At 46.8% G+C, this 22,939-nt stretch overlaps 2 protein-coding genes and 1 long non-coding RNA gene across 3 annotated transcripts in view; 1 reads left to right on the top strand and 2 right to left on the bottom strand.

Annotated features, from left to right (window-relative positions):
- LOC126527971 (uncharacterized) overlaps positions 1-22,939 on the top strand; it is a 245,051-nt gene that overhangs the window by 16,482 nt on the left and 205,630 nt on the right. The window lies entirely within an intron of this gene.
- LOC140213319 (uncharacterized) lies at positions 2,525-3,688 on the bottom strand. Its single transcript, XM_072284533.1, has one exon. It carries the CDS (start codon positions 3,686-3,688, stop codon positions 2,525-2,527), a length of 1,164 nt encoding a protein of 387 aa, XP_072140634.1.
- LOC129384022 (uncharacterized) overlaps positions 8,159-22,939 on the bottom strand; it is a 62,773-nt gene continuing 47,992 nt past the window's right edge. The window contains exon 2 of the long non-coding RNA XR_008611777.1: positions 8,159-10,882. This is a non-coding gene — a long non-coding RNA (uncharacterized lncRNA). The remainder of the gene's footprint in view (positions 10,883-22,939) is intronic.

Raw genomic sequence — 22,939 nt, 5'->3', positions numbered from 1 at the left:
CGCACCAGACGTCACAAAAAAGGTTTCGATCAGTCGACCCCTCGAATCAATCCGGGAATCTCAAAAAAGACGCTTATGAGCATTAAAGTCCCCGACAATAAGGAACGGGTCAGGAAGTTGGTTAACCAGTCCGTAGAATTCTCTTTTTGCACAGCTAATAGTTCGGAGGCATTTAGATAGAGCAGACGGCAATAAATCTATTAAAAAGAAGTGCTCGCACTGCAACTGCCTCGAGGGACGTCCGAAGGTGCCAGTGTTGGCAAGCAACAGTCTTGTTGGCAACAATGGCTACACCGCCGGATGACGTGTTAGCCTCGTCACCGTCTTTGCGAAAAATAGTGTATGATTGCATAAAATTTGTCTATGCAGCTTTGAAATGCGTTTCCTGAACACGAAGTACCTTTGGATTAAGTTTGTGTAAGAGTTCTGTTATGTCATCAAGATGGTGGAGAGGACCCTCTCACATTCCATTGTATAATTTGTGCATGCATTATGACAGAGTTTGTTACTGTGTGTTCTGGAAAGGAAAGATTAGGTCAACGGGCTGTTTCCGGGCGCTGTGATGCGTGGTTTGCTTTTGGAGCGGTCGCGAGAAGCGCGGCGTTCCCAGGGAGCTGGCTGCACCGTTTGTCTAGGAGTTGTGCTCATCGCCTCCCGAGAGCCGCTGGACTTCCGCTCACTCGAGCGGGGTGTTTTCGTGGTAGGCCTTGCCTCGAAAAGCAGGGCCTTGTCGTTTTCTTCCACAGCTGGCTCCCTTGTGCAATTAACTATCAGCATCAGCTATGGCTCAAGCGTCATCTTCCACAGCTGGCTCCGTTGCCGCTCATCACTCCAGCGCAGAATTTCACTTCTGTCGTCGTAATATGGAGGCCGCGTTTATGGGGCAATGAACCACTGTTTGAGGCGGTATGAGCCATTCATTGTCTTACTTGACGGACACATTCGAGATGAAGCTTTAGCTCGGGCTCTACTCCGACGCGGCCTACTCAAATACTTGTAAAACGCAATAACGTTTTTCTGAGATAAACCCTGGAGCGATTTTAACGAAATGTGTTGCATTTTAAAGAGAAAGTTAAGCTCGAGTAACTGTTGGAAGCGGAATTTCGATTTAGAGCCTGAACATTGTTAAAAAGATTTCGAAAGCTTGCAAGAAATATAAGCACGAAGTTTACGAATTAACAGCTCTGCATCAAGAACAGATATCGCCGTTCTGCAAACGCCATCCACTAGATCATAGGAAGCGGACAAATTTGGTATGTCATTTTATATTTTACGTGAATTTGTTACGTGCGTATGAGGGTTCTGCAAAAGCTGTATTTCCATATTGCTTTCTTGAGATTCATGTGTAACCTATCCAATTTGTCCGCTTTAGATGTGCGATCAGATGCAATTTACAGAATTGTGACATTTTCTTGCCTAGTTACAGAGTTGTAAACTTGATAGACTCGTTTCCGGAAAATTTGCGACATCCGCCAATTTTTTATCAAAATTAATGACTCAGATAAGAAACCTGAAACCAACAGTCAATTAGATTTCAACTTTTTCTTTTAAATGCAACAAATCTCGTGAAATTTGGTGCAGTGGTTGACAAGAAAAACGAATTCTCCGTTCACATGTATTTAGATAGAAGCACCCGATCTAGAGTTTCCTCTTAATAACAGAGGTGGTAAGCGAGAGTGCGTGCGTACCTATATTGCCACCATGACCGCAGATCAAGACAATATTTTCGCACCTTTATTCCATATTCTCGGTCACCTCTGTGTCGCGAGTTAAACAGATTCGCCAGCCTTCCATTTCCACATAGTGGAAGGGCTCTGAATTTTTTGTTTAGTTATGCTACGAGAGCAGTCAGACTTGAAGGTAACAAATGCGTTCTGTGTCGTAAATGCAGGAAAAGCACTGAGAGTAGGAGATTCAGTCGCGGCGAATAAAAATAAAGAGAGCGAAAACCGCTAAGAAGCCCACGAGATCGACGATACAAAGCGCATTATAATGCGCACAGTATGTCTGCAAACACGATGCCATCTTCCATAAAATAGCTTGGGATTCGGGCACTACCTATGCCTAAAAAATCTACATGCAGCGGTGATATTTGCCATATATGCAGCTACCGTTGCGCCACCACGCCTGCATAAAATTATAAAAGGAAATTCACAAGAATGGCATATATATATCGTCATATAATATGTCCATAAAACATGATCACAAACTACATAAATGTTTCGCTACGAAATTAAGCATCAAACTATCAACGGCGGAAACGTTTGGTGAAAGCCATCAGGGATAACTGCGATGATTATTATAAGCTCCGCAAAAGATTATCCCCACAGTAAATTGTGACAATATTTTCCGATGTAACGAAAGTGCACAATGATCTTTATTGCCACCTCTGCGGCGTCGTACTCGCGTGTGGAAAATTGCGTCACGCTATCGAAAATATTTATGGCTTATCAATCGCTTCCGCAGATAGTTACACGTGAAGGGCCATACCCGCTCGATATCTGCAATTAAAGCAGTATGCACGCTATTGAAATTCTACGTTGGCGTAGAGGTTTTCGTTGTCAACGAAACCGTTCAGCTCGATGTCCGTCCAAGTCACTTTCTCCGTACAGCTGCCCGTGTTCACTGTGTCACGCATTGGCTTCTTGACCACACCGTGTTCTTCCATGCATATTGCCAGCCTGACGTCTCTTTTCACAAACCTGGGGTGAGTGAGGATCACCGTCGCTTTCTTCGTGAAAGGCCACTCCAAAAGACTGTCCCACGCACCGCCGCAAAGGCACAGCACGAAACACAGCTGCACCTCACCTATCTGGTCTTTGGCAAGCTTGCATTCAATCTTGAAGCTATAGCCGGCGAGAACGCAAACCTCGGTTGGGATCACAACCTCATAGGCAGTGCTCTTGGCGATGTAGTAATTGGCAGGCACGTCTAAGAACGTGCGCAGAATGACGAAAGCACCGGGCCGGGAGGCAGCGCGGAACGGTCCGGGGGAGATCGGCACTTCCTTCGGGACTTGAGGCGTCCAGCATTCTTGGGCGTTGCTGGCTCTTTCGTGCACAAATAGCGCCTCGCGCTCGAGGCTTACCACGCGTTCAAGCAGGCAGTTGGCGTCGTTGACGACGCCGTGCCTGTCGAACTGCTCTTCCGCTCCCCGAAGGCGCATCCTTTCTAGGTTCGCCTTGATTTCGCCAAGTCCATCAACGATACTTTCGACGTCCTCCTTGCTGACCGCTTGAGGTGCAACCATTCCTCCTCTACACTCTTGGTAGTGAAAGGCCGCGACGTTGCGAACCAGCGTCTGGCCGCAGCTGGCGCACTTCACCTCATCACGGGGGCATTGCGCCAAGTGATGTTTCAGCTCTGACAGCTTTCCGACGAAACCGCAGTTGCCGTCGCCGATGATGCAACTAACAAGGAGCTGCTCCAGGTCGGACTGCCTGAAGTTCAGCGAAACGGCGTCCGTCTCCGCGCAAACCCGGCCGTCGAAAGGACACTTTACTTCCTTGAGGGTCTGGCCCTTGCAGATGCGGCACAGGACATGACCACAGGGCAGCAGCAGAGATTGGGAAGGCACGAGGCCGCATGAGCTGCAGACACGAGTCGCTGGCAGCGGGTCGACGAAAGCGACGCGTCGACGTTCCAGGAAGTCGTCGAATCCCGTCAGCACGTGGCCCGTGAAAGGCATCTTCGGCTTCGTAACCCAGGCGGTTTAGTCGCGTACTGGCCCGTGTGTGCAGTCCTGACCGGGTCAATACGGCGCTTCGGGCTGAATTCTTCGACGTTGCCGTGCCGCGCACTGCGCCTTATTATCAGAAGCTTCGAGAGCCGCCCGTCGCCGCCGCTCTTATCAGCTATTGCGAAGGTAGGAAACAGAGTGGAAAGGAGGGAGAGGGTGAGACTGCCGGGAGGCTAAGGGGGAAAAAATTGGAGGACGCTTAAACTTCGCCTTGAAGAGTGGAACAAGATAGTGTTATCGCACCCCGTTCGCACCGCCTACTCAATCGCGCCACGCTAGCCAAACGTCGCGATCGGCACAGATAGCCGGGCCCCGACGCGCCATCAAAGCTGACGCGATCATGGGGCGAGTGGCGCGCCACGTGTCGGGGCAGCGCCGTACATTGCGAGGAGGGGGTCTTCTGTGTTTGCCGCAAGATGGCTCTGCGTGTGCGCAGAGCGCGGAAGAAATGTAGCGGAAACGTACTTCGCTACTCGTGAAACTGCGACTTTTGTAAGTTACATGGTCATAATCACCGATATACACCGCAGTATAAGTTTCTGCTAAGGCAACACCGCATTCACTAGAGGCGATTTTGTCCCGCTTTGAAGGAACGAACTCGTGGCTGAGTGGTAGCGTCTCCGTCTCACACCCCGGAGACCCTGGTTCGATTCACACCAGCCCGTCTTGCAAGATGTTTTTTTATTTATGAAATGCCTTCTGGGATTTATCGCTCACGGCCAACGCCGCTGACGCCGACGACACCGGCTTTTCTGCGACACGAGCTCCTTAACGCTATCGCGTTAAAACGAGTGCAGCTCTAGCGCCACCGAAGCAACCTCGCCGGCTGTCGGGAGGCTGTCGTTGTATGAAGGAAGTTTTGCCCGTCGAAGCCGCCACAACGCCAATTGCAAGAGGGGCACCTCGCGGCTACATTCGGATATCGGCAGCGCGCAAGGAGGAAGCGCGGAAACATGCCCACCTGCAGTCTCGGCAGGACGTGCAGGCGTCGGTCTCGACACCAGGGGTTCCCCGCCGGCAGAGGAGGAGGGTCGTTTCGCCACGCGCTCGCGCACCCCGCAATATTTTGTTAGCGAGTGTATGCTGCGACTGCCCGCGTTTTACGTAGCCCACTCAGCGAAGATCACGTGCTCACCCTGAACACGAGCCGGCGGAAGCCGCATGCGGCGTTTTTTCGATGTTTGTTTTGGCTAGGACGCGGAACGGTGGCGAGAGGGAACGTAACGCTGAACCACGGTGGAATAACAGATAAGTCATTCGAATGAGGCTGCCGCACCGGCGATTTTGTCAGCCGTAGCTCACGTCCCTCTCGGCAGATGGTGCGGATCACTGGGGCGTAAAACAGCAGCTCGCGCGGCGCTCGGGCCTGCATAGGCTCCTACTCAATAGAGTCGCTGGTAAATCGTCCGATATATGCCTGTGTACCGGTCTAATCCTCTGGCGAGCTTTTGGGAAAGAAGCTTACGTATATCCTCCCAAATTTATAAGCTCAGTAGCGCTTCCCTGACCTTATTGTGCATCGCAACTAGTGAATATACACTGAAGACACAGCGTGTTTACTAGTGCTCAACTGTGGTACAAATGTAGAACCATGCCACTATTGCGAAGTGCGAAGTTTTTCAAGTGCTGCACATAAGGCGAATAAGCACGGCCTGCCAACTGCAGCGATCTTCGTGGTTAGCATGCATGCCGAGCCCGCACATTGCTACTAACCACGCAAATTACTTTTCATAATCGCTGTTTTAGCCTAGAGCATATTGCGAGTTACTTTATTCCAAATTTTTGTTTACGCCAAGTAGTGTCCAACTAGTCAGTCGAATCCTAACATGGCACGCTGACGCGAAAATTCAAGAAACACAAATGCAAGCCTGTACAGACTTCTCCCGTCTGGACGTACGAGTATATTACCGAAATGGCATTAAGGGCCCCGCGTCCAGCATTGACCGTCTTGGAGCGGAAAATAATTCTGAACCACGCATACCCATCCACGCAGGCCCGTGTAGCGCGAAGGCGTTATTGAACTAAATGAATTTCTCAAAATAAAATACGTTAAAGAACTCGAAAAGTACGACTTACGCACAACCTATAGGCATGATAGCGCTGGATTGTAATTTAAGTATACGAGAAAACATAATTCTGTTATGCGAAAACTCAAACTCAAACCCCTTTTCCAGCGTTTCTGCCACTCATAAAGGGGCGCACCCGGTTACTTACAACATCATCCAGATGGCGCTCGCCTTCGCACATCTGCGGCCCGCCGAAGAGGCCGCGTTTCTACCAGAAAGCTGGCATTCGTGCATAGCTTGCGCTGCCAGTGTTTACCTGTAAACATTACGGTTGCATGAGCTGCATTTGCCAGGAAGCACGAGAAGCAGTCAGGGATCTTTAAATGCTAACGCGCCCCACTCGTAAGGGCGAAGCTTAAGGGTGCCCCAAATTATTAATGTCTGAATGGTGCACGCGATAGTTGGAATAATGTGATAACGTTTGCCAGTGACCAAACGAAGTATGCAGGAACTCCACTGGAGTTGTCTAGGAATGCGTAAGTATGCCCCCAAATTTCACTGGGCCCACACCCAGATTTCACGTTGGACCACTTCCAAATTTAATTGGCACAGCCTTAAATTTCAGCTTGGCCCACCCTTAAATTTCAAGTAAGCCCACCCAGAAATTTAAGTTGTCCCACTCCGAAATATCAAGTTGCGCCCCCCCCCCTCAAATTTCAACTTGGCTGAACCCCAAATTTAGGTCAATTGGCCCACCCCAAATTTGAAGCCTGCCTACCCCCAAATTTAAGTTGGCCCACCCCTACTATAACCTTCCCCATGCATTTTCTATGGAGACCTAGTAACCTTATGGGCATTATCTCTGATCAATTTTCTTTGTTTACAGCGGAGCTGTGACCGGTGAACAAAGTCGGCTGCATCCTGAGTAGCGGCGAGGAAGCGGGAGGGCGTTATTATCTCGTCGGCAGCGCTCCGCCAGCAGCATGCATTTTCACCGTCATCCTATGCAGCCGAATTTGTTCACGGAACGCACCCTTCAGAGCAGCATGATACCACTGCGCAAGCGCTTCTTCACGTGGCTTTTTTTTTCATATTTTGCGGGCTTTCTTTGCGACCAGGAAAAAAGGTCTACGTGAGACGTATCGTAAAGAAAACAACTCGATCGGTGGTTTGTGAAGGTGGTCTACAAATCTGCGTATCATACTTGGGGTTCTCATCCAAAAATTAAAGAATTCGGTAAATAAACGTAATTCTTTAGTTATGGGGAAAACAAAAAAATCTCTGAGTTACTATATAGCCTACTGCGAATAGTAGGCGCTTGGTTCAATTCGATTCCGACGCGCCTTTCATTTTCATATTCTTGGCTCAAGTTATATGGGACACCCTGTATACACAGATGCGCCGATTGAGGTAAAACACACCTTAGCTTAGCAATATTGAGAGGGTAGTAGTCATCATAATAAAGCGAAATAAGAGGTATACATTAAAGGTAGTACAAGCCTGTCCTCTAACCTGCAGCCATGATAAGGAAGAAATAGAACAGTTTTATGAATACGTTGAATTAGAAATGAGAAAGGTATAAGTACAGTATGCTGTAGTAACGGGCGACCTCAATGCAAAATTGGAAGAAATGCATACTGGAGAACTAGCATTTAGCAGCTACGGCATCGATTTTAGAAAAACTAGAGGAGAGATGAAGGATTTAATTGACTCCGAATAGTGAATACCTACGTTCTTCAAGAAGCGCAGTAAGAGGAAGTTGATCGGGAAAAGCACTCCCTGAGAAACAAGAAATGAAATAGATTTTATACTCTCTCCCGTTCCCAGCATAGTGCAGGATGTAGAATTGTTAGGTATGGCAACGGAAAGCATAAGTTAGTGAGGCCTACAATTTTTCTAAGTGTGAAGAGAGAAAGGGTAAGATTAGTCGAGAAGAAACAGGCCAACCTAGACAAACTAAAGGTAAAATCGGACGACTTCAGGCTGGTCCTCACAAACGAATATGCAGCTTTGGAACAGGAAGACGAAGGTAACATATAGATGTAATGAATGAAACCATGACTAGGCTCATTTCAGACGCCGCAAATGAAGTGGGAGGTGAGGCACCAAGGCAACCAGTTTAGTTGCATAGACTTAGTTAAATGGCGGGTGTATAGTACGCTTTCATATTACCTGTGATAGCTGTGCCCTACCATGTTTCTTGTCCGTGCTAAATTAGAAAATAACTCATTGGTTATGTCTGAAAAATGTTATTAGCGAGCAGAGAACATTAGCAAGCCTTCATATCGAAAACATATAGTGAAATATGCTTACCAAATTTTATGTGAAATAACTATTCGCCGAAGAAAATAAATTATGCACTCAAAACAGCCTACGATGTCACACTCAATCGCTCAGTAAGTCAGGTGTCATGTACAGTAAAGAACAAACTTTATTTCCTATCTAGTCACCCTAACACCCATTGAGACATTAAATGGAGAGTTAGCCATAACATTTTGCCAACACATGTGGTAGTGGCTCACAGCCAATTTCTGTATGTCAGCACTTCCTGAGTGACACTACTCAGACTACTGGTCAAAGTTTTGACTTTCCACACCAGCGTTGATGAGCGGTGGTGCTGACGTACAGTCAACAGCAAAAGATTACGGGATGCGGTTTTCCCTTCAAATGTGAATTCCTGCACTGTTAAGACATGACACTTCGTATTTAATGAATCACTGCGTAGATGGCGAATGCTCTCACATGCTCGAACATTAAATTCGAGGCTGTGTGACCATGCTTCGCAAGAATTCAGCGTCTTGGCAGATCCTGCGTCCCGTAAACTTTTGCGGTTGACTGTACATTAAGTAGAGGGAGAGAAGAAGCACGCAGGAGAAGCTACGCACGCAGACAGCGCTGTCTTCGACTAAATCTTGCCTCGCATCACATGCGCACACAATAAGCTCTAACGTGCAGACACTAGATGAAGTTAGAAAACCAAATTTTAAGCAGCCGCGTTTATAAACGGGAATTTTAAATCGCTGCACTAGACTTCTGCGACATGGAGGCGTTACGGTACTCATACCTTCATGGTGATGTGAGGTCCTGGAGACCGTGCGCAGACTCAATGGGAACCTTAAAATGCGCGCGAAACGGTGCTCTCTATACCTCCTCTCTATCTTTTCATTAATATTACGCTTCCACGCGTGCAGGGCAGCAAACCGGAAGCGTGTCTGGTTGTCTTTCCTGCCTTTCCTCTCCTCTATTTCTCTATCTTATGGTGATGTACTGGCTAGGATATATAATTTCATAAAATGGTTGCTACATGCGACTCAAGGAAGCATTTTGCGTTCTCACGATTTCTTTCGTACGACAGTTCTTTGTTTTTTCTTTTAACAGTAAAAGTGTCGGACACTGTTACAACACAGGCTCTATAAGCAATGCTGCAGAATTTAGGCCGGGGTGAACTATTTTCCCTGTAGGAAAATGCCTTCGCAGCTGCTTGAACAATGAGGTATAGAAGTGTAGAAGAAGCCAGTAGAATTGATAGTGAGGCCGCAAGCAATGCACGCTAGGGTACTTTCCATTCAACTTCGGAAATGTTAAATCATCAAGAAAGAAATGCGCGCAAGGAAGATGTTAGAGGCACAGATGTATTTGTCTTGCGCCCTTTTATTGGTCTGCGCCTTTCGTGCTGCTTTACCATTGCTAAAGGTGAACCAACTTGTGCAAGCTTCCATAATGATCAACTGCACTGTACACAGTTGATCCGTCTGTTCAACAGGTGTTCAATATTACTCTACAGGGGCCAGTCGACCAGCTATCAGCAGAATTAGTCCAGAATCATGTATGATATTGAAAATTTATTTTACTGCGAATGATTTTTGCACGCTATTGATGCAAGGACACTTAGCTTCATAATGCATAGTACAAATTAGCATGAATGTCCTTGTAAAGATATCAGACGAAGCTGTAGTTCTAGCCGATTTAGTTGTTTATTTTACAGACTTCCTTGCACGATAATTCTACTTCATTGTACCTAGCTGGAATCACGAAGAATCAGCAATATAGTTGTAAAAAATATTTGATTAACGTCATGCTACGAAAGGTTGGTCCTAAATAAAACGACAGGAGACATTGTAAATTGTAGCATGGTTTCTTCTTTATCATATAAAAATATTTGAGGAGGAAGAGAAATAGACGGAAAGACAGGGAGGTTAGCCAGTTCTCAGACCGGCAAAAATAGCATTGCTCATCTGCGTTTTAACTATCACTGCGCTCACTGATACGCAATCAAGATTTAGAAAAACTGCGCCCTCCCTTAAAGGGAAGCTGAAACACTTATCGAAAAAAATGAGTTCTCTGCGTCATTCTACAGTTTTGAGTCCCCTGAACACGAATATCTGGTTCAAAAAGGGCGGAAACAAACGCAAGCGGCTGTTTTTCCAAGAAAACGCGCACCAGCGCCTCAGGTCATCGCGCGAACGCCGCTGTTGCCTGTGATTGGTCGGGGCCGCTGTGACGTCATTCGCGGCAGTCGCCGGTCGGCGCCGCCGTTTCAGAGCCTAGCACGCTGTTCTGTTCTGGCTTCATAGCTGAGTCAAAGTTGTTCTTTATTCTATGGCTGAGTTGTAAGCATTATGGAACGTTGTCGCTGTCTCGGACAGCTTGTGTTTTCGCCGTACATGTTCGAACCGACAGCCGATACGGAAAACGGTGGCGGCAACGACGATGTTGAGTGTGCCAACCACGAGAGCGATGTGTGCACCTTCTCGCGCGTTGGAAATCTTAGCTGGTACGTATGTTTTTCTTTTTTCATGTAGCTGCACGTTCCAATGACGGGAGAAAAAATGCGCTAAAGTGTCACTGGGAACTTGCAGCTGGAAGAAAGCCGAAGCTCTAACTTCCCATTAGATTGTAAACACGGGTGCAATTACGCGATGTCAAGCAATGTCAAGCACCTTGCCGCTGCTTGTCTAAAGTTCCGTGGTTTTTTGCGTGTTGATAAACGATCGCGAACATAAGTGCCGCGTTTGGCTACTTGAAGCTCTTCAACATTATCTGCCTGTGTCACACTGGCTGCTTCAAACTCTTCGATTGGTGATGGTAGTGGAACAGGTTCATCAGGGGCTCGGTTCTCTAGGTGCTCTGCTAGAACCTGAAAGAGTGCAAGGCATGGATGTCATGAATTTCAGCATATCATGCATATCAGCAAGCATGACAACAGTTGGATTACTTCCAGTAATTGAAATTCTTTTTCAGTAATTTATGTGATGGATTAGTTGTCTAGTGATTTAGCAATGTGAATTATTTGGTGTCTGTAATTTCATGGCTGAAGTAATTTATTAATTGCCTTAAATATGCACCAGTAAGTTGTGTACGATGCCAGAACGTTGGTAGTGTCGTGAGGTGTCGTGGAGGAACATGGGGGGGAGGGCATGAAATGTTGGCAAGTGTATGTTACCTTGAAAAAAGGTTGGCGTCCCTTTAAACTTTGCTTTTTGCTTCTTGTATGCGTGAAAGCTTTTTGGAAGCAAACGTAAAGTAATACCATTTTTGAAAGCGGTAATCGGTAATGTAATTCAAATCGATGATTGTAATAAGAAAGTAATGAGTAATGTAATATAATTACTTTCAAATAATAATTTTGTCATGCCTGATACATAGCTAGTTCTCTATGTACAAAGGCAAGAAAACATTTTTTGTGCAGCAGCGATGCCTGTATTGGGCTAGACGACGTCGAACGCTGACAAGTTCAATACCTCACAACGTTACTTCATTATTTGAGCCCGTTCGCCTTGCCACGGGTGCGGCTGTGCCGACGCTTGTTTTTGCGGCATTTCGCTGCTGGTAGCAAGCTGTGAGTGCGAAATCTACGGAACGAAGTTTTTACACGCCGAGTTTAACTACTGTATCGCGAGCATGAAAATATTACCGTAACGCCTCATGTCGTGCGATTTGAACACGAATGCTGAACAGCTAAACCTGCGGGCACCGCGTGGTAGGACGAATAGCAAATATCACGTAATGCACAAGCGTACCCCCGGTCAGTTATTTCACCGTATCAAAAGAGCACCGAACAAACAGCCGTAGTGTAGTATTCCGTGAAACAGCGGAGGGGAAAAACAGGATGAAAACGGCGAGCTGTTTGCACGCATGTGCATATTCCCGGCTGTGCCTCCACCTTGCTTCGTCAAAGGCCGCTGTAAGGCCGTTTGTTCGACACTCAGGTGATCATATGTTTAAACATTGCCCGTCTGCACATTAAAATCCATACCTCACCCTTTCTCCTCTTGGCGAAGGCCGCTCTTGGAGGCGGCGAGGTGTTTGTCTTGTACGCCGGGCTTCAGTCGCGCCGATTTAATTGGAATACCGATTGCCCGCATCCTTGTCAAGCTCCGATGATAACCACTGTCGTGGAAATGCTCCGAGCACAACACAGTTGATTTCGTCCGCACGAAATTATCTCTGTTTCACATCGCCTCGGCCGCCTGTGTTCGCACAGCCGAATGTGCGCCGAACGAGGGCAGGTTAGGCGCCCTTGGCTGTAGGCACTCACGCAGCACAGAAAGCAAGCACAGTTCACGAAAATCGCAAAAGAAAACAAACGTCAGCGGCGGCATATCTCTCGTAGCGTCGTTTAGTAAAGCGCAGGACGGGAAGAAACAAGCCAGCACATGCCAGCACGCCGGTCCGGCAGTACGGTCCCCGCGAGTGACGTCACTCTCGCGCGTTCTCTCCTCTGGCAACCACCTCACCTGGCGCTCCGGGAAGCGACGGGGGCGTGTCCGCGGGGGGGGGGGGGGGGGTTAGAAAGCTATTTCTGCCCCTTATATTAACAAAACAAAGAAAAAAATTTCCGAACCGTAAATGAATAGGTCTTTTCTTCCCAACCCCAGCAATTCGTGGAAATTGAAAACCGCTTCAGCGTCCCTTTAACAGTGTCGAAGTTTACTTCATGATTTCAGCTTATGGTGCAATCAAAGTTTTGCGTTAACTGGCTAGCCGCAAGCCGTAATGAAAACCACGAAGCGCCAGTCGGGGCTTCTGGGTGCGTCACTTGGCCTGATAAGAGACAAATATCGCTAAACGGGAGCGCAGCACGTGAAGAAGCAAAATAAACGCAACCAGCGAGCGGTACATGGTCTATAAGCCGCGGCACCACCAAACGCACGGGTGAATAGAAGCGCGCATTAGCGCGGTACGACGATGCAATTCCGTTGCGTACATCGACGAAACTGTCATTGCCACTGCGGTTTTCGCAATTTGAAATTCCCTTAGTTACCTGCTTGGAAATAAGAAATGGTATGTGTAATATATGGAGAACTATTCACGCCTGTGGCCTAGATAGAAGTCAAAATAAGAAATAGTATGTGTAATATATGGAGAAGTGTTCACGCTCTTGGCCTATAGAGAAGTGAAAATAAGAAATAGTATGTGTAATATATGGAGAAGTATTTACGCTCTTGGCCTAGACAGAAGTGTAAATAAAAATAGTATGTGAAATATATGAAGAAGTAGTCACGCTCTTGGCCTAGGTAGAAGTGAAATTAAGAAATAGTATGTGTATTATATGGAGAAGTATTCACGCTCTTGGCCTAGGTAGAAGTGAAAATAAGAAATATTATGTGTAATGTATGGAGAAATATTGAAGCTCTTGGCCTAGATAGAAGTGAAAATAGGAAATAGTATGTGTAATATATGAACAAGTATTCACGCTCTTGGCCTATATAGGAGTGTTGCGAATAAGTACAGAACCAGTGTTCCTCCCCTATTTAGATGCGTCATGGGTGATGTAAAATCCCGGGAAATTTTGAAGCTGTTAAAAGAAAAGCCTCGAAAATAATCTGTTTCTTTCTCAAATTTCAGAAATACTGGGAAAATATCCTAACTCTCCGTAGCATACCGAAGTAAACATAACACCAAACGAAGATGCACGCAAAAAAAAAGCCGCAGTTTCGCCCGAAAGGCGAAGCATCGATTGCGACACCAAATTAGTGGACAGCTACGCGATAAGTAACGATAGTAGATTTATCTGCCGGATAAACTTGCAAACGTAGGCATACGCACTAAATTAAGAAGCATGCTGTCACGCACACAAGCAAACACGAACACATCTCACTAGATGACAGCGGAAACTCGCTTTCAAATCGCGGGAGTGAGGAAGCACGGCAGCAGCAGCGAGCGAATTGACCTTCCTGCTGCCTCTCGCGTCCACACGAACTAAGCCGCGAAAACACAGAGCACGGCGGACTGTGGCCCCGTCGCATGCAGATGGCTTTCAAGATACAACGGCCCGGCCTGGCGCGCGCGGCCGGCCATAGTAACACCACAGAACACACAAACTTAGAGAAGGAAACTGTACCTTCCATAGCGCAACGGAAATCATTGTAGTGGTGGCGTTGTGAACTAAAGTATACGACCGAGAGATAGAGCTGGCAAAATCAAAACTAATATCATCATCATTACGTAATGAGCAATGTGGCCGCTGCGGCCGCGGCTGGTGGGGTTCGCCGCGCAGCTCGCTGGCTGGTTTTGGATGTTTCGTCACCGCTTTCAAAGTGGTATTTGTATGTACGGTACTGTAACGTGACTAACGTTATATTTATTATGTTGCCACGTAACCGAGAGGCCTCAACTTGGAAAAAAAAAAACTTCGAACAAGTAAGCTCTCATTGTTTATTGTCAATGGCGAATAAAGGAATACATGCTCACAATTTCTGTACGGGTCAGGTGGACTTCACGCTGTCCGTCACCGAGTTCCCAACATACAGAAACACTGACAGCCACACATTTAATCGAATCGAAAGCTGAAATCGAAAGCAGTTTTCTCATCGTGTTCGGCGAGCCGCTGAAGCAAGGAGAACGAAGCTTCAGACAAGTGTGAAGTGGCTGCAAAGGGGTGTAAAGGCGGTCTCTGTAAAGTGAGTAAAACCCATCTGAAATGGAATTATGGCAATGGCCAATGAGGTGTATTATGGAAACGAAAGAGGCACCGTGCGAGAATGATGATACATTAAAATACATAAAGGCAAACGTTTGCAACAACCACTACTGCCTTAAGAGAGCCCTTGAAATGGAAGGGCTCGGAGGCATGTGCTATACAAAACTATTATCACAGCGGCATCCTGTGGATAGAGGATGCGCACAAATTTGCAGGACTAACAACATGTAACACACAAAAATTGTGGGGTTTTACTTGCCAAAACCACTTTCTGATTATGAGGCACGCCGTAGTGGAGGCCTCCGGAAATTTCGATCACTTGAGGTTCTTTAACGTGCACCTAAATTAAGTACACGGGTGTTTTGCGCAAATAACGGAATAAAGCTCGGCAAGTACCGGGGTTTAGTGTTTACGCAGTGACATTAGGGCTTTGATGACGCTTAGAGAGTGCGCGTAATATAATGGTGTTGTGCAGCTTTGCTTTCTTGATTTGTTTAACAGCGGACACTATTGCATAAGCTTCCATGCTGAAGGTGTTTGTTTCCATATGCAGCACATCGGATTCGGAGAGAGATGGTCCGATTGCAGCATAAAACAAGCCGGCATGTGACCTAGAAGCATCAGAGTAAAACTCAATGCACGAGTAGCTCGGTCGATGTTACAAGAAATGCATTCGAATATGTGCCACTGGGGTGTGTTTCGTCACTTCTACAAATGATGTGTCGTATTCTATGGGCTTCCATTGCCGCGGCGGCAATGGCTTAGCTGGGACCGTGAAGTTCGGCTGAACAACTCGAACTTGAATTTCCTCAGCAAGCTTTCTTACGCACAGAAAGAATGGTTCTCTACCTGCAGGTCGATTATTAAAGAGCATTGCAGATGTCGTGTGGTTTATGCTTACATAAGAGGGATAATCCCGGTTTGGGTTCACTTTTAGAAAGTGCATGAAACTAGCCTACGAATTCTGAAGATGAAGCGACCACTCATTAGCTTCAACATAGAGACTATACTGAACTCGTTCTGAAGGTACCGGTAGACAAGCGGATAACTAGGTGGTGAAGAACGTCCAGCAACTTCAAGGCGCTTGGACTGGCAGATTGGTACACTATGGCCCCATAGTCTAAGCGTGTACGTATGAGGCTTTTATACACGTTCATCAGACACTTCCTGTCAGTGCCCCATGTTGTATGTGATAAAATTTTACGAAGGTTCTTTGTTTTTAGACATTTTTCTTTGAGGTGCTTTAAGCGTGGAATGAAGGGTAGTTTAGAATCTGATATGACACCTAAAAATTTGCGCTGTGCGACAACTGGCATGTGCTGTTCATGCAGTTCTACATTGGGCTCTGGAAATAAGCCTCTTTTTCGTGTGAAAAGGTCACAGGAGCTTTTAAGAGGATTGAGTTTAAGGCCGTTTTCTTCTGCCTATTAACACACTTCGTTCTAGCCAAGCTCGACATGTCACTCACAAATAGCAAGGTTACATGACTTGAAACCTAATTGTACGTCATCTACGTACACCAAAAAAGCATACTCTGCGATACAGATAAGCGCAAGGAACTCATTTTAATGATAAAAAGGGTACAGCTTAATAGCCCACTTTGCGGCACCCTAGTTTCTTGTGTCAATGGCCTGGAAAGAGCATTGCCCATTTTAACAAGAAATGTACGGTGTGATAAGTAACTCTCAAATATGTGAAACATATTCCATCGAATGCCCATTTCTGAGAGCTCTCACAACATCCCATATCTCCAAGTTGTCTCATATGCCTTTTCCATGTCTAACAGAAAGAAATGCTTATGAATAAAGGCGTCGCGAATGTTTGCCTCAACGCGCACGAGATGGTCAGTAATCGACCGACCTTCTCTGAAGCCGCTCTGATAAGGTTCAACGATTTTCTTCGATTGAAGGAAATGTAAAAGAGGACGATCTATCATTTTCTCGAAGAGTTTGCACAGGCAATTTGTCAGTGATATTGGATATAGTAACTTGAAACGTCGGATGGGTCCTTGCCTTGTTTCAAGACCGGTAGTACGATAGCTTCTTTTCATGAGGATTGAAGGTATCCAGCATCCCAAATAGAGTAGAAAAGTGCCAGAAGTGTCATCTGTGTGTCAGTGCGTAGGTTTTTAATCATGTCATACATGATTCTGTCCACTCCCGGTGCAGAGCTCATACACACCCTCAACGCAGCTCTAAGCTCGGCAATATTAAGAGGATAGTTGTATGGTAAATTTTATCTGGTTTTACGGCTTAATGGCTTAAGTTCTGCTGTTTGCTTATGTTTAAGGAATGTTTCTGAGTAATTTGTGATGCTTGATACAGGCACGAAGTGTATGCCAACGGCGACGGCCTGGCTTTTCAACGTATGTCCTTGGTCATCGATCAAAGGAAATGGGTTGATCTGCTGCCGTTTTAGCCTTCTCAGCCCTTTGCATAATTTAGCCTCCTGGACATTGGAATTGATGCCTGAGAGAAACCTCTCCCAGCTTCCTCTCCTAGCCTGCCGTCTCGTGCGCCGTCCTTTTGTCTTCATATGTTTATATGTAATGTAATTTTCCGCCATTGGATGTTGGTGCAGTCTTCCCCACGCCTTATTTCTTTTTCTTTTTAGTGCATCTTTACAGTTTTCATTCTGCCAAGAAATACGTTTCTTAAATGATTGGCCGTTTGTTCGTGGAATGAACTTTTCGGGTACTTCAATAATAAAACAAGTAACATATGTCACAGAATCATCTATGGTAAAATCACGTATAAGATCTTGTGATAGATAAGCAGATTCCTTAAAACGCTTCCAATGAGTCGAGCTAAGTTTCCAGCGAGGTATATACAGACGAATGTCGTGTTGTGTTAGTAAATTCAAAGTCACCGGGAAGCGGTCACTCCAAACTGATGGAAAAAAGTATGGAAGATCCAAGCACTATACGAAGCTAACAAGGAATATGAATTATCTGCCATATTATAGTACGTAGGTGCCTTCCTATTAAATAGGCACACACCAGACGTCACAAAAAAGGTTTCGATCAGCCGACCCCTCGAACCAGTCCGAGAACCTCCCCAAAGACTGTTATGAGCATTAAAGCCCCCGAGAATAAGAAACGGTCAGGAAGCTGGCTAATAAACCAGTAGAATTATGTTTTGCTCAGGTGATAGTTCGGAGGTATGTAGACAGAGCAGACAGCAACCTACTTATTAAAAAGAAGTGCTGGTACTGCAACGTCCTCGAGGGACATCCGAAGGTGCTAGCGTTGGCAAGCAACAGTCTTCTTGACTACACCACCAGAGGAGGTGTTAGCCTCGTCACGGTCTTTGCGAAAAATAGTGTATGACCGGAGAAAATTCGCCTGTGTAGCTTTTAAATGCGTTTCCTGAACAGAGAGTACCTTTAGATTAAGTTCGTGTGAGAATTCTGTTATGTCATCAAGATTGTGGAGAATACCTCTCACATGCCATTGCATAATTTGTGTATCAATTTTGACAGAGTCTGTTACTGTGCGTTCTGGAAAGGAAGGATTAGATCACAGGGCCCTTTCCGGGCGCCATGATGCACGCTTTGATTTTGGAGCGATCGCGAGAATCGCAGCGCTCACGGGGCGCTGGCTGCGCTATTTAGCTAGGAGTTGTGTTCATCGCTTCCTGAAAACCGCTGGACTTCCACTGACTCGAGCGGGGCGTTTTCGTGGTAGGCCTTGCCTCGAAAAACAGGGCCTTGGAGGTCACCAATCCACAGGTCGATGGGCCCTCCTTCAGAGAGCGCGCAGCAAAGCTGGCTGCCGTCGCCTGAAGGGCTGGTGGCACTGCCGCGGCCACTCTCTTTGTGGGCCGTGCTGATGCCCGAGTCTGCTGCGGCGTTGCCCCCTTACGCACCGCAACATCATACCCTGCGGTATGAAGGAAGGAAATACGCTTCCATGCTTCCTGAAAGAAAATGTTCTCTTTCACGTTGAGGGTGATTATTTCTTTTTCTTTCTACCGTGTAGGGTAAGCTCTAGAGTAAGCTGCGTGTCCGGCGTCACAGCTGGGACAGCGGAATGCGCGATTACAGTTATCTGAGGGTTCATCGTGGACACCGCACTTTGCACAGGTTTGTCGGCCCCGGCAACTTTATCAACCGTGGCCGCACCTCTGGCACTTGAAACATCTCCAAGCGTTCGGGATGTATTGTCGGACTCGGACTACAGTGCATCCTGTTTCTGAGGTGTCTGGCAGCACACTGGACGCAAATGTAACCATCAGGTGTTTAGTTGGAACTGCTTTGTTTGTCGGTTTGATTATAATTCTCTCTACTATGGTGACGTTCTGATCCTTCCAACCTTCTAGGAGCTCTTGCTCGCTCACATTCAACAGGTCATATTCTGAAATTACTCCTTCGCTTGTGTTCATGGATCGATGTGGAGTCACTGTGATTTTTGCATTACCGAAGGAGACCAGATTTGGGAGCTTGTCATGCTGTTGTTTATTTCAAAACTTAAGCAGGAAGTCACCGCTAGCCATCCTTGTTTCTTGGTAACCTTTGCTAATTGATTCAGTGAGACGTTTCGCAACAATCAAAGGCGAAATCGTTCTGTATATTCAGGATTTTCACAATGAATTACGTGAAATCGTCGGAACGTTTGTTTTGGTTGGCCAAAAAACTAACTTGTCTTCGGTGCGTACTCTTTTGTTAGGAGGGCGATCATGTACACGAGAGAAGGACGATAAAGCCACACATGGTTATTCAATTTCGGCGGCCATGCCAACAAGCTACCATCGAGCCCAACATGGGGACGCTACACGACCCGATGGAAACGCAGACGCCAGCTGTACATAGCCGCCATAACATAATAGAGCCAAAGTTGGGTAAACTACACCAGGTTATCCCTTGCTGGCTGGAAAATCGGAAGTAAAACGAAGTGAGTAGAAGACAGGGAAGGTTAAAAGTAAGAGAGAAATACGAAAATTGGTGAGGAGGACAGGAAAAGGCAACTACCGGCTTTTCCCGGATGGGTCAGTCCGGAGGTGCCGTCTACGCGAAGACGAAGCGAAAGAGGAGTGTTGCATCCGCCGAGGAACCTTAAATGTCCAAACACTCAGGCTCAACACCCAGGATCCCCCTTTTCCCCGGACACGGCTAAGCCGCGCACGGTTAGACGCGGTGGGGGGGGGGGGGGGGGGAGTCCGACCCCCCTGTGGTCGGGTACGTGATGGCGCAACTCACCGAACGCCTGGTTACGCAGCCGCCCTAGCGGGGTAACCTTGTCAAGCGTTCTTTACAAAGTTATTCCTCGGAATTTTGAGAAAGTTACAGCCCACAAATTAATGTCATAAAATGTGGGTAGCTTGCACTAGTGGTGCCAGGCAGGCTCCCAGGAGAGTTAGTTGCGGCTTTTGCTAAGCGTTGCTAGGTTTTGCTAAGTTTTGCGGGGTTATGCACGGCTTGGCTAGGTTCACACTAACGGTTGCTAGGTTTGTTCTAAGTTTTACGATGTTATGCATGGCTTGGCATTGGAAGTTCTCGGTTACGCGCAAGCCCGCCACCGATTCTCGGCGGCACCGAGCATTAAGTCGGCTGCGTTCGTTGTCTGTGGCACGAAACTCGGGATCCTCGGCTCGGCGACGGCGTCTGTCGGCGGCGGCCCCAACGCAGTGGGCAGGATCGGCTCTCCTTCTTCGATCGGGGGGTAGTTCTGCTGGGCCGTGCGCCGAGCTTCCTTGTGATCGGCTTCTTTCTCGGGAGTCTGGCCTTCCTTCGGTCGCCCCATGGTAGACGTGCACGCGTGATCGCTAGACAAGAGAGGCGACACGTCTGTCGGCGTGTCGGCCCAGCCGGCTGCTCAGAGCTTTCCAGCATATCAGTGACGTCACGGCTAAGCGAACACTTGCTTCTCCTCGGCTGGAGAGAGGGAAGACGAAGCGCACGCATGCCGCGTGCGAGGCTGCGCCCTGCGCAGGTGCGTGATGCGAGGAGGTTGCGTAGCTCAGTGTCGCACATCTGGGCGGAGCTTTTTGTGGGCATTAAACAGACTTACGAAAAGCTTGGCAGCTCCGATGTAAAACGAGACACCGACAGGGCGTGCCTTTTGTCGAATTTTCCAGACTGAGATATCAAAAGGGCGAAACAATAGCAGAAGATCGGCCGACGCAAGGGACCGCGTTTCTACCAGAAAGCTTGCTTTCGTGCGCTGCGTTCGCCGGCAACGTTTCCCGCTAAGCATTACGGTTACATAAGCTGCAGTTGCCAACACGCGTGAGGAGCATTCAGGTATCTGTCAATGCTATCGTGTTTCAAGGCGAAGCTTAAGCGTCCTCCAGATTTTACAACGAAGCTGTCTATGGCTAGGATCGCGAAAAAATGTCTCCGATATGTTAATAAAAACACATCATGTGGGCCGAACCTGTTTATAGTGCAGAAAGGCTCCAAGCTCAATGGAACACACCCCTGTGGGCTTGGGGACCTTTAACGCGCCCTTGAACTACTCTTGTCGTACGTGGGACCCAAAGAGGTCCCAGGCACAAGGGTAAGAAGAGATGTTTTTGAAGATATGTTTTACACACTTTTTTTCAAAAAGGGCTGTTCAAAAATTCTCGGCGCCAACCGCGCAAACGCGATAGTGCCATTGCTCGCGCGTTCGTGGTCGTCGGTTTCTTCCACAGCTGGCCCCCTTGTGCAATTAACTATCAGCATAAGCAGTGGCTCAATCGCGGTCGCCTTCCACAGCTGGCTCCGTTGCCGCTCATCATTCCAGCACAGAATTTCACTTCTGTCGTCGTAATGGGGAGGCCGCGTTTACGGGGGTATGAGTCATTCTTACTTGACGGACACATCTGAGAGGAAGGTTTAGCTCGGGCCCAACTCTAACGCGGCCTATTCAAATACACGTAAAACGCAAGAATGTTTTTCTGAGATAACCCCTGGACCGATTTTAATGAAATGTGTTGCATTTAAAATTGAAAGATAAGTTCTAGTGACTGTTGGAAGCGGAATTTCGATTTCAGCCTGAATACTGTTAAAAAGAATTCGATAAATTCGAGAGCTTGGAAAAAATAAAAGCACGAAGTTTACGAATTAATAGCTCTGCATCAAGAACAGATATCGCCGCTCTGCAAACGGCACCTACTAGATCTTCGGAAGCGGACAAATTTGGTATGTGATTTTATATTTTACGTGAATTTGTTACGTTGCGTACAAGGGTTCCGCAAAAGCGGTATTTCCCTATTACTAAATTTTTTGAGGTTCATGTGTTACCTATTAACTTTGTCCCCTTTACATGTACTATCAGACGCAAATTACAGAATTGTGCCATTTATTTTCTTGCCCAGTTACAGAGTTGTCGAGGTCACGAAGCACGCACCTGACCTCGAAATCGCTATGCATTTACGTGAACCTCAATCGAAGTACTCGTGCTCAGAATTCTGCACAGATGCATCAAAATCACATGCTGGTGTATCTTATGCTGCTGTTGGTGCTTCTTTTTCTAAATCTGACGTATTGAACCCGCTAACAAGTGTCTTCACTGCAGAAGCCTATGCAGTACTGTCTGCAGTAAAACCTATAAATTAAAACTCGAGAGAGAAATAGTATTCACAGACGCCTTAAGTCTTGTAAAAGCGTTAATTTCTTTACAAAAGCATAGAAATCCTGATTTCATTGAGCTTTGCTCGCTCTTATGCAATACTTATCTATCACATAGACAGGTAGTAATATGCTAGGTACCTGGCCATAGAGGCATCGAAGGTAATGTACTAGCTGATAAAATGGCCATATCACTCTCATCACTAACCACTTTTCCTACGACTGCTGTCGCTGTCACAGATCTAAAGCCTGCGACAACTGCGAAAACTGCGACAACACTGGCAACGCATGTGGAACACAGAAACAAATGATAAACTGCACGTTATAAAACCACAGTTATGTTTTCGGCCCTCCCCAACAAAATCTCGGCGAACAGATGTCCTATTCTGTCGCCTCAGAATAGGGCACACATTTGGTACACACAATTTTCTGCTTACTGTAAATGAACCGCCAACCTGTGGTCGACGTGGTGAGAGGCTGACCGTCCTCCACGTCCTCTTGGAGTGTCGGAAAGCCGAATCTGGAAGATTTTCCTCTTGCATATCATTATTGCATCCCTCTGCACCCAGCTGCTTTTTATGGGAAAGAACCGTTTTTAACACCAAAGCAGTCCTCAATTTTTTAAATGATGTTGTCCTACATGTTATAAGCCCATTAAATTCGTAGCGCATCCTCTTTTTAGAGGATGCCGATGTGATAGTTGTTTTGTATAGCACATGC

Source organism: Dermacentor andersoni, chromosome 9 (genome assembly GCF_023375885.2).
Source record: "Dermacentor andersoni chromosome 9, qqDerAnde1_hic_scaffold, whole genome shotgun sequence".
Classification (NCBI taxonomy): domain Eukaryota; kingdom Metazoa; phylum Arthropoda; class Arachnida; order Ixodida; family Ixodidae; genus Dermacentor; species Dermacentor andersoni.
This window is presented reverse-complemented; position numbering and strand designations above follow the sequence as displayed.

Excerpts from the sequence above, each read along its gene's own strand:
- LOC140213319 (XM_072284533.1), bottom strand. The coding sequence starts at position 3,688 with ATGCCTTTCACGGGCCACGTGCTGACGGGATTCGACGACTTCCTGGAA.